Genomic DNA, 12,565 nt, shown 5'->3' with positions numbered 1-12,565 from the left:
ACTGTAGACTCTCTATTGTTGGTTCATGCAGTGGCTGGTCAGAGAGCCTGCATGTAACTGCAGCTGTATATGTCCCTGCCTGTGTGAATGCTGGTGGAAGTGTACGACCGGGAGCAGGTCTGCAGCTTGTCACAGCAGCACAGTGTGAAAGGGAGCCCAGACTGGTGAGTCAGAGGGCTCAGTTGTACCCCAGTTCCAGGTGGCACCCTGGGGGGAACCTGTCACATCTGTTACTCCAGTTTTCAAAGTCATCCAGATCTTCTTATATGATATTCCAGTCCTCCTCCAGATTGGCAATACTGTACCTCCCAACTTTGTGTCATCTGCAAATTTTATTAGCCCACTCCCCCTTTTTGTGCCAAGGTCATTAGTAAAAATGTTAAATAAGATGGGACCAATACTGATCCCTACGGAACTCCACTAATAACCTTCCTCCAGCCTGACAGATCACCATTCAATATGACCTGTTGCAGTCTCCCCTTTAACCAGTTCCTTATCCATTTTTCAATTCTCATATTAATCCCCATCTTCTCCAATTTAACTAATAATTTCCCATGTGAAATTGTATCAGATGCCTTACTGAAATCCAGTCATCAAGGTACGGGTAGATTTGGATACCCCGGCAACTGAGGTAAGCCACTACCACCAACATGCATTTAGTAAACCCCATCGGTGCTGTCGCCAGGCCGAATGGGAGGATCGTAAACTGGTAGTGGTGGGGCCCCACTGTAAACCAGAGGAAGTGTCTGTGTCCTTGAAAAATCACTATGTGGAAGTATGCGTCTTTCAAGTTGAGGGCGGCATACTAGTTTCCCGGATCCAGGGAGGGGATAATGGAAGCCAGAGAGACCACGCGGAACTTTACTTGTTGAGGTCTCGCAGGTCCAGGATGGGCCGTATACCATCCTTGGCCTTTGGGATTAAAAAGTACCAGGAATAACCGCGACCCCCCCCCTCGTTCCTGTACTCTGGAGGAACTTTTTCCACCACATCCAGCTGTAGTAACCTCTTTACCTCCTGCACGAGGAGAGACTCTCATGAGAGGGGTCCCTGAAGAGGGACGGGGAAGGGGGACGGGAAGGGTGGGGGAGAGTATAAAGGCACTGGAGGGTATAACCCCTTTCCACTGTGCTGAGGACCCAGAGGTCCGAAGTTATAGCGGTCCAAGCCAGGAGGAAAGGGGAAAGGTGGTCAGATAACACTGAGAAAGATGGATCCGGGGAATAGTCTGGTAGGTCGCCCTCGGGCGCGCCCTCAAAATGATTGTTTGGCTCCCTGCTTACAGGTTGAGCCCAACTGGGCAGAGGATGGAAGCGGGTGGCTCGGGCGGTGCCTTGGCTCGTTTATGGGGCTGGTCTTTCCGAGGCGGGCTCCCCTGGCCCTGAGGCTGCTGTGGTTTGAACCGTTCTTGTGCCAGGGCTGGGACGTAGAGACTCACGGTTTTCAGGGTGGTGCGGGAGTCCTTGAGGCCATGCAACTTGCTGTCCGTTTGCTCCACAAATAGGGCCATCGAAGGGCAGGTCCTGCAATGACTGCTGGGCCTCGGTGGACAACCCAGAGAGGAGCAGCCAAGAGACTCACCATATGGAGATAGTGGAAGCCATGGTGCAGGCAGCAGCAGCAGCAGCAGCATCTGACGCTGCCTGGAGGGCCGCCTTGGCCGCAGTCATGCCCTCATCGAGGATCGCTTGGAAAGTCTTCTTGGAAGCCTCAGGGAGCCACCCTTCGAACTTGGCTTGCCACATATTGAAGTCATATTGGCCAAGGAGGGCTTGATGGTTGGCTACTCTCAGCTGAAGGCTGGAAGACAAATAAACTTTACGTCTGAAAAAATCCAGCCTCCGCGAGTCCTTATTTTTGGGGGTGGTCCCGGGTTATCCCCGGGTTGTAACCACCTCAACCACAAGGGAACTGGGGGCTGGGTCGGAGTATAGGTTTTCGTGCCCTTTGGTTGGCACAAGTACTTACGCTCAGCTCTTTTAGAGATAGGCGCCAGGGAAGAGGGGGTCTGCCATAGGGCATTAGTGATTTTGGAGACCCCTTCATGAAGGGGTAAGGCCACCCTGGTGGGAGCCGAGGACCAGAGGACATCAAACAGAGAGTCCAAGGGCTCTTCCAATTCCTCTGCCTGAAGCCCCAGGTTAGAAGCAACCCTCTTCAAAAGTTCCTGGTGCACCTTGGTGTCATCCTGAGGAACTGGGTGAGGGGGCCCCCGTGATAGCCTTGTCTGGCAATGACGAGGAGGATGCCGGTGCCATGTCCATTGGTGGTCCAGCAATTTGCTCCCCCAGGTCCTCCTGGATCTGCAGGGTCTTACCCCCTGAAGCCTCGAGCACTGGAGGGGGACTGGATACCGAGACCCTGGCCGCTCCGAGGCTCCAGACACCAATTGGGCAGCCTGGGAAGGTTGGGTGAACCCCCAGGGGTTCCACAGGTACCATGGTGCCGGCCACTGCACTTGGGGCCATGGAACAGGTTTCGTTGCTGATAATGTAGTCTGCACCACCGGTACCGGGACTTGTCCTGCAGTCAGGGAACCTCACTCAGAGCCGGAGCTACCAACAGAGTGGTCGGTACCGGGCGACCAGGATCGGGCTGAGCGGTGGCTCTTGTTTGACCGGTGCCGGTCTCAGCGTCCCAAAGCCGATCTGTCCGAGTGAGATTGTCTTGGTCAGGCTCTCAGGGACTGACGGCATTTGGTGGATCTGCATCGGATACCTGGCAATCCACGCCTCACGCTTCTCAACCAGTACCGGGACGTCAAATGGGACCAGAAGCTACTACAGGCCGGTTGCCAGGAGGATCACCTTGAGTAGGGTGATCTCCTTCTTGGAGATGGGCAATGACGGCCCAGCCATCAGCGGTCTCTGGTGTCCATACGGTCCCGGCATCGGTACCAGGCCCTTGGAGACGGTCGGGGCTGGTCCCGGAGTTCCTGCCAAGTGGCACATGCCCCAGAGGGTCTGCACCAATCCACCAGCGAAGTATGCCTCGAGTCCCTCGATCGGTGACCCTAGTGCAGGAACTGAAGCGGGCTTAGCTGAGCCTGCCTCTAGTCCTGAGGTGTGACGGCTTCGGGCGGGCGAGCGATGGCAAGACATCCCTCTCTTTGGGGAACGGTGCCGCTGAGGCAGGGACACACATATAGGTCCCAACACGGATTTTCCCTGAGACCGGGATACCACTGGAGCCAGTGTGGGCGGCACTGGGAGGGTCAGGATCTTCTGAGCCATCTGAAGGGCTTCGGGCGTCGAGGGCACCTGAAACTGACCTAGGCCAACACCGCTATCCGGGGTCGCAGGCAAAGTATGGGATGGGCTGCACCTCTCGACCTGAGCTGGGGCCCAAGTTCCCAATCAGGGTGTTGAGCTGCCTGGCACAGGTCATGGCTCATCCCCAGCCCTCCCCTTTCCCTTGCGGGAGGTAGGAGATCTTCCCCTCACAGTCTTTTTCGGCTTCTTGACCAGAGCTGTGGAGGGGGACCGGTGCTGGCTTGTGGATGGTGCCAGCGGAGCACTGCGCACGGAGGCTGCGGCGCTCGGTGAAGAGTCAGACCATTGCTCCAGTGCTGGAGTGAGTGCCGACTCCATCAGGAGCGCTTTCAGACGGGTATCACATTCCTTCTTTGTCCTAGGTGTGAAGGACTTGCAGATAATGGCACTTATCACTTATGTGCCATTCACCCAAGCACCTTAGGCAGCTGGTATGTGGATCACTGACGGGCATAGGCCATCTGCATCAATCACAGGGCTTAAAGCATGCCCCATCCCCTGGCTGAGTCCCGTTTGGGACTAACGAAGAGTTGAGAACTACTACTAAGGGTAACTATATACAACCATATTACAGGTTTTCAAAGTTCTCAAGAACTGAGAACGAAACAACACTAGACGAAGCAGCAGAAGTTCCAGCACCATCACTGGCGGCACGAAGGAACTGAGGTGAGGGCAGCCAGCGGTGCCCCTTATATCACACCATGCGGGTGCCACTCCAGAGGGTGCCAGAGCCAGTCCCCTACGAATACTGCTAAGGGAAAAATTTCTGGCACCGGTGCATGTGGCGAGCACACACACCTAATATGGAATGGACATGAGCAAGCACTCAAAGAAGAACTTTTGGACATACAAGAGACTTATTGCAAACTAGCAGATTAAACATCACTGCTATTACCCTGATCTACAGATTCTGAAATCAACTGTAATGTATATGATTCATTTTAACCATTTAGTAACTCTTTTCTCTTTTATTTCAACCTTTAGTTTAGTTTACTAAAGGACTGGCTATCAGCTTGGTTTTTGGGTGAGATCCAGAAATACATATTGATCTGGAGTGAGTTTCTGGTTCTTTGGAAATGGAAGAACCTAATATATGTGATTTCTGGTTTTAATAATGATTTATCACAGAAGTCATGAAGGGCTAAAGGGCCTGAAGGGGACTGTTAGTGACTCCATGATAACTAGTACAGTATTTTGGAAGAACACATTTGTTACTGGCTTGGTGAAGTATTATGATAGACTACACCACCAGTCTGGATAGACTGGCAATGTGACCCGAGAGTGATTTTAGCTGAGTCCCAAACCAAGTGTCATGACAATTGGCATAGTCTTGGCAGGATACACATAGGTCAATTGGGCTTTGGATCAGAACCCAGTGCTGTTAACATTAAAAGTTGATATTGAGAGTTTTAAGAGTTAAAAGTTAGTGACCATGAGTCAGTCACAATCTTATGAGGTTATGAACTTAAAAAGTATGTAAAGATAGAAGAATAGGTCTTACGGGGGACATCTCTGATCAGGAGATGAGAGATTTGCTCATGGAATGTGACCAAAAGGCAGCAGCAGAGGCAATCCAGATGCAGACCTTGGCGAACAAGCAACAGTTTGAGCATGAAGAAAAAATGGCAGAACTTCAAATGAAGGAGAAGGAGGCTGAGGATGCAGAGGAAAGAGCATACCAGAGATGCCTAGCAGAGGCTGAAATTGAAAAGGAGGCTCATAAAACGCACATGGAACAGATACAAGCCGAGAGAGAAGCACATCAAAAACAGGTAGAGGCTCACAAGCTGCAACTCCATGTCCTGAACAGGCAAAGAGAACACCCTGTGGATACTTCTCTCAACAATGGAGACTGAGATAAAACCTGCCCAATTTATAAAGAATCTAAGTAGCTTGAAGAATTTTTATCTACTTTGTGGTGTTCATAACATTCCAGAAGAAAACTGGATGCTGATTCTCCTGACCAAATTGACTGGTAAAGGGAGGCAAGTGTTTAGTGAAATGGGGGTGAAGGAAGCTTTGGATTATAAAAAGATTAAAAGCAACTGTACTGAAAAGGTTAAAATGACTCCTGAGCCCTATAGGTTGAAATTTAGAAATCTTAAGATGTCCAATTATGTGTGCATTCCACATAAGTAACATTAACTGCTTGGTTATGTTAAGAAGTGGGTCATGGGAGCAGGAGCATATATGACAACGTTGGTAAACTGTTGAATTTAACTACTCTAGAGCAGTTGCTTAGGCTGACACCTGAAGATGTTAAGGCTACAATATGTGATAGAAAGCCTGACTCAGTTTTAAAAGCAGCAGAAATTGATGACAAATGTATAGCAAATAAGGCTCATGAGGGGTATAAGCCCCAGAGGAAAGGTAATCCCTCTGCACCCCAATTTAAAAGGGTTCAAAGGCTTAAGAATAAACCTAACCCTAATTTTGTTAAATAACCTCATAAAAGTCCAGAACATAAAACCTCTCACTCTAAGAGGAAACAGGTGATCTGTAATCACAATGGAATCCCATGCCAGATAAAACCAAATTGCCCAAACCTTAAAAACACTCCACAGTCTGCACCCCCGAAACCCGTTTTGAGTGCTAATGCTGTTACCTTAAATACAGAGGCTAACCATGTAAGCACTAACACTGCCACCTTGAGTGCAAATGCTGTCACTTAGCCTGAAAGGAGATGGAAAAGGAAGGGAATGACCCCACAAATTATATTAATGCTGATTCTCTGGATGGTAGCAAATAATTAACAGTGCAAAAGTTAATAATGTTAGCTGTGTAGGATGGCACCGTTAAGCATCTGATATTACTTTAGTTAAAGGAAATCTTGTCAGAGCAGAAGATTTGTTGCCAGATAGGTGTGTGAATATTTTGGCTCTCTGAGTGCTCTGTGAAAGTACTTTTGGCCAAAATCCACCTGGAGTGGGAAAATTTTAAAGGTGATATTGTGGTTGGTATTCGCGATTTGCTATCCACTTATATCTTGATTGTTAATGATATCATAATTATGTTGCATCAGGTTAATATCATAACCAGGTCACAGAGACGTTATGGCTCTGATGCAGGTACCCTGCCTGGTGTCAGTGAGGAAAACTGCGAGCAGGTAGAGAGCGTCTCCCAGCTTATGCCAGTCAAGAACTTGTCTGATACGATTCTGAGGTGATTCTGGACTTAAATTAAACACAGGAAGAATTTGTTGCTGCTCAGAGTAGAGCCTCAACTGAAGAAGGAAGGGGAGGATTTTTGTTTAGGAAGGAAAGAGAGGCTTCCTAGTGAACTTGTAAACAGATAATTAATTGTGCCTGAAGAGTGCAGGAGAGAATTGCTCCCAATAGCTCGAGAAGAGCCATTGTCTGTGGAGAATAGCAGTGTACCCACTGAAAAAGCTGTCCCCATTGCTAAATGCCAGAGTTTTCCAGCTGAGCATAGCTCTACTGACTTAACTCTACAGAGTACCAGGAAAGGTGGCTTTGCAAAGGTTTCAGAAGGGGAAAATGGAAAAAGAATTTTGGGGGAATATAAAGACGCCCTGTAACCAGTTGGCTTTGCCTAACCAGCATTTTAGAGTAGTAGAGTGGTTGGCATATGGGTATTCCTATGCTGATTCCTTAATGGAAAATGCCCAGGACAGAGAGGCTGATGCAGCACCTGTCCATCTAGCTTCTGTATCAGATCCTGCTTGGGTAACTGACTTTTCAGAGCAGAGCAGCTGTGCAGACGAACCCCCAGGAACACAAAAGGTGGTGGTAGACAGACTCTCTCCTCTAGACCCTTTGAATATGTCCTAGTGAGCTCAGGCACATCTGATTCCATGTGGAAGCACAATTTAATAGTTGAAAGTCACCAGCACACTGATTCTGACATGTGGGTGGAAACTGACTGTATCTCCCTAGAGACGGAGGCCAGTCTTTGAACTTGTAATGGCTGTAGATTCAAAATCAAGCAGTCAGCAGTGTCTGTAAACATCCAGATTAACTGGCTGGGAGGAGGAAGGGAGCTTTGCCTATAGCCACTTACCCGAAGAAAGCTGCTGAGAGGATGCTGCTAGAAACAGATATTCCTAGTCAGCAAGTAGAGTCTTTTAAACAAGAAGGCTCAGATTACAAATTGTCCAGGAATGGGAGGCGGAGAAGGGCTGGATCCTGAAGGTGAGGGTCTGCTAGTATACAAGATTCTCCTACACCCTTACCTCACTGAACCCTAAAATACCAGAGCCCTAAAGATATGATTGAATTAAAGGCATATGTCAAGGAAATGCTAATGACTAGTTATGGTGCTAATGATAAATCTTGTTTTTCATTACACGGTTTACCATAAGCACCATAATTTTCATTACAAATGAGTGTTTACAAGTATTTTTGTTACACCATGCTTTCTGCTTAGACAGTTTGTCTCAGACGTCAGTTTGTTCAATACCCTTCTTGAACCTTTGCACAGTGAATCTTCGTGTAAACATGGTCATCTTTTTTTATATACAGCATCACACTCCAAACACAAAGTTGATGTAGGAATGGGTGTCCCAGACACTGCTGAATACATCCTAAGAATTTCCCATTCTTTGTAAGGACTGTTATGGGGGTCACAACGTTACCGAACCCCTTTACAAACCTATTGTAACAATTAGCCAGACCAATAATGGATTGGACCTGCTTCTTTGGTCTAGGGGCAGGCCAGCTTTTGATGGCCTCTACTTGTAAGAGATCAGGGCATACCAACCCATTGTTCATCCTGTGTCCTATATATAGGATACTTTTGCAAACCCTATTCTGCATTTGGAGACCTTGGCAGTGAGGTGGAGTTCCTTCAGCTTTTGTAACACAATTCTTACATGATTTATGTGATCTTGCCAGGAGTTACTGAAAACAGCTAAATTATTTATACAAGCTCTGGCAAATGTTTGTAATCCATTCAACACTTTGTGAACCAGTATAGTGATTTTATGGACTAACAACTATGTCACCTTATGATAGACTACACCACCAGTCTGAGGTATATGCCCTGTATTCTAGCAGTCTGACCTGAGATTGGCGCTTGTGTCCCATACCAGATGGTGTGACACCTAGATTATCTTTAATCTCCACCCCATCCTCAGCGCTTAGCGGTCCCACTTCTTCTTTACTCATTATGTTCTTATTTATATGGCTATAGAAATGTTTACTAATGGTTTTAATTCTCTTTGCAAGGTCCAACTCTGCTTGGCTTTTGGTAGTTCTCACTTTATTCCTACACTTTCTGACCTCCAAGAAGTAGCTTTCCTTGCTGATACATCCCATCTTCCATTCCTTGTAGGCTTTCTGCTTTCTCTTAATCACCTGTTTGAGATGCTTGCTCATCCAGCTTGGTGTTAAACACTTCCCTACAAGGCTTTTCCCCTTGCTTGGGATGCAGGCTTCAGATAATTTCCGCAACTTTGACCTAAAGTAATTCCAAGCCTCCTCCACATTTAGATCCTTGAGTTCTTCAGTCCAGTCCACTTCCCTAACTAATTCCCTTAATTTTTTTAAGTTTACCCTTTTGAAATCAAGGACCCTAGTTGCAGATCTATTTTTTGTTTATTCTTCCATTTAGTTTAAACTGAATTAGCTCACGATCACGCGAACCAAGGTTGTCCCCTACAACCAGTTCATCTAGGAGGTCCTCACTACTCACCAGAACTAGATCTACAATGACATCACCTCTTGGTGGTCAGCAACTATTTGGTGAAGAAATCTGTCAGCTATCACATCTAGGAAAATCTGGACCCTACTATTATTAGTAGCACTTGTCCTCCAATCTATATCAGAGAACTTAAAGTCTCCCATAATCACTCAATTCCCAGTAATATTTATTTCATTAAAAACATTAGAGGTCTCTATCCATATCCAAATTGGATCCTGGTGGTCTGTAGCATACCCCATCTGCTGATCAAGCACTATCCCAGGAGAACCACTACTAGCTTTCTTCCCCAAAGTGCTTTTAGCCCAAACAGACTCTGTCTTATCCATTCCATCACTTCTAATTTCTTTCCAGTCTACCTCATCATTACATACAATTTTACCTTTATTTCTGTCTTTTCTGAACAGCACATACCCTTCAATTCCTGTACTCTAGTCATGACTACTATTCCACCATGTTTCTGTTATTCCGAGAATATCTGGTTTCACTTTCAGCACCAGTAGTTCTAGTTCCTACATTGTAGTCCCCAGGCTTCTTTCATTGCTGTAACATCATAGTTGTTTCTGCTTGTGTTTCACACGGTCTCCGACCAGTGTCTGCAAACTGAACAGGGGGAAAAAAAAAAAAAAACCCTCCCCCGCCCACAAAACAGAAAAAACACACACAAAACTCACTCACTGCCTCTAAGGTACAGGGGCTTGCCTCCTCCCTTCTCCTCCAACAGAACTCCCACTCAAACTCCCGTTTACAGCTCTGTTTGCTGGCTCTTGTGCTCCTGCTCCTGTTTTATACCCACTTCACACAGGTACAAATGAATGCCCAGGGAGTAGAGAATCAGGCCCCAAGCATCTAAATGTTCTCTAGGTTAAGAAGCACTCCAAGATTTTTTTTTATCACTATTGGTATTTCTCAACCTAGCATTGGGGGAAGACCATATAGCTACAATGTGACCCTAAAAAGTGCAGGACACTCATAGGAGAGACTGTAAACCAGCTTCCAACCTGCCTTAAACTTGCTGTAACAGACTGGGGAGGAAATGATGTTTAAAAGTGTGTTTTTGAACCATTAATGTTATGATTGTTGAACAGTTCTTATACCAAGGTAGAAAGCGGTCTTACAGATTCTTCCACTGGGTTTTCACATTGATAGCATCAAATGCATCCCGATGTAAACAGAGAACTTTCACTGTAGTCCATGGGAACTATGCCCACTTACACCAGGGTTGAATTTGGCCTCTTGTATCACAAGTTTTGACAAGAGGGCTGCCTCCAGCCATAAGCTTAGAAATGCCAATTATAATGTAACAATTTCCTAATTCAGTGTTTAAAGTTTTCAGTTTATTCCTGGAGATAAGCCATTTTTACCTATTCTATGATTTTTTTTTTATACAGCTGAACAGGTGTAGTTTTTCTTTAAGACACTACCACAACTTCCTCTGGGTCAAGTTCTGCCCTCCAATAGGGCTCCCACTGGAAACTCTGAAAGCTGTGCGTGTATTTGAAGGCAAAATTTGGCCAAGTCTTGGGACACTCTTGCACCTTGCTAGGATTTCTATCACAGGGTCCAGTTCCATACCTTTTATGTATGTTAAACATTTATTAATGCAAGTCGCCCCTCTGAAGCCAGTGGGACTCCTGGCAAAATACTGCTCAACATGCGTAAGGGTTGCAGAATCAACTCCCTTAACATGCATGATGTACCAATTTCTTTACCAAGAGTTCCACAGTAAGTTGCGTATTCTGAATTGTACATAACTGGTTAAGCAAAAATCACACATTCGGCATCGTTAAGGAAAAAAACAGTTAGGTAGGTCAAACTTGACAGGGACCACAATCATATCATACAGCTTTAAAAATTAAAAAATTAGACTTTGTAGAGAGATCTGTCTGGGAAACAGAATAAATATGCTTGGATAGTAATATACAATTTAATCCACTCATGAATAAAGATGCCTGAAATTCATTTGTAGTTTGGCCACTCATGAGTTATCAGGTTTTTAACTTTTTTGGATAAATGCATCATCTTAGTCCAACTCATCATCATCAAATACAAATTATTAAAATAAGACATGGACAACTGCAATCTTTTAGGTTTACATGCATCTTGAATGAAATCCAATACTACAGTCTAGAGAGGGGAAATGACTGCTTTAAATATACAGAAACAGAATGCTTAAAAAGAGCACTTACTTGCCAATCCTTTTTCACAGTTCTTCGTGCCTGAATTTGTTCTGCATGCCTTATAACTGCAGGTTGATTCACTTGCACTCTTGAGATCGAGCCAAGGTCTAGGAAGAAGACTCCCATTAATTTTAGTGTATTTTTAATACATTTTAATGGTATTTTAAAAGGAAAGGTCCTTATAATTCAAGTCCTTTGAAGGTAGCTTTGGACTCGTGTGCCCCTTTAAGGACGTAAAGGTCTTTCACCAATGCAAAATATTAAAAATCCCTTTAGCATGACACCTTGTCAACACTTATTCAAGGGAAGGGTCTGTGAATCAGATGTATATATTGGCTTTTTGTTTCCCTTTAAAACTTAATGGTGTTAAAGGATGACAAAGGGACCCTTTGAAGGATGTTGCTAGTCCTGGACTCTGAAATCTTCTATGCCTATAAGACGTACAGCACAGAAAATGGCAATTCAGTTTCCTCACACTGCCCACCAGTGTGCTTCACTAACCTCTGACTTGTCCCTTGAGGGGCAAGATTGTGCCCGTTCAACCTTTGGCTGCTCTGCTCAGGCTGCCAGTTATAACCAATTGTGATGTGGCCACTTGTCTCCTGGGATCTATGCTCATGCCATCATTTTTCACCAAAGCTACCACCCAGTGCCTGTGATGGTAAGGAGTTTGGGTCACTATTGTCCCAGGCGAATTTCAACTAGCAGCCTACAGATCAGGCCCTGTGTTTACCAGTTTCCAGAATCACCCATTCTTTGAAACACATACACACACACACACACATGCAAATTGACTCTCTCGAAACCTATGAGATGCTGCATACTCCCTAAGAGGTGCTAAGCACTCTCAGCCTTTAAGGAAATTGAAGGAAGAACATTCAAAAGTGGGTAATGATTTGGATGTTGGGTGCTGGGCATCCACAAACTGCAAGTGAAGTCTGAGAAGCTCTGGCTTCTCCCCAACTCGGATAGTCAGGCCTAAGCTGTTCCAAGCTAAGCACCAAAAATTGGAGGCACCCAAATGAACATCCACTTTTGAAAACAGACTAAATAGCAAATGAGAGTGGAGGGCATTCAGCACATTCCAGGATTAGGCTTTCTACATCTTCAACTTTGAAATTTTCATTGGCATGACAATGCAAATGTTTTAATTTGAATTAACGTTCACTTGTGTACATATACTCTTGATCAAATAACGAGTCAATGATGAAACTAAAGGCAGATGGATATAAGCAAAGAAAAAATATTCTATAAATCTATGGTCAGTTAAACTCCAACTAGTTCTTCCTAAATATCTCTTGACCCGGGAATTAAGCCATGTGGTCACTCTGAAGACAACTTACCTATGGATATGCAAAGCTTCAAAGGTAAGATTTCCAAAAGTGACTAGTGATTCCAAGTGCCTCCATTTTTTAAAGCCCAAATGGAGGTACCTTAAAAAGGGCTTAATTTTTC

At 45.4% G+C, this 12,565-nt stretch overlaps 1 protein-coding gene across 1 annotated transcript in view; it reads right to left on the bottom strand.

Annotated features, from left to right (window-relative positions):
* Positions 1-12,565, bottom strand: part of DERA (deoxyribose-phosphate aldolase) — a 98,392-nt gene that overhangs the window by 64,658 nt on the left and 21,169 nt on the right. Inside the window, exon 2 of the mRNA XM_054036141.1 lies at positions 11,120-11,217. Within this exon, the coding sequence (XP_053892116.1) occupies positions 11,120-11,217 (98 nt within the window). The remainder of the gene's footprint in view (positions 1-11,119; positions 11,218-12,565) is intronic.

This window comes from Malaclemys terrapin, chromosome 1, assembly GCF_027887155.1.
Source record: "Malaclemys terrapin pileata isolate rMalTer1 chromosome 1, rMalTer1.hap1, whole genome shotgun sequence".
NCBI lineage: Eukaryota > Metazoa > Chordata > Testudines > Emydidae > Malaclemys > Malaclemys terrapin.
Note: the sequence above shows the minus strand (reverse complement) of the source record. Positions and strands in the feature narration are given on the sequence as shown.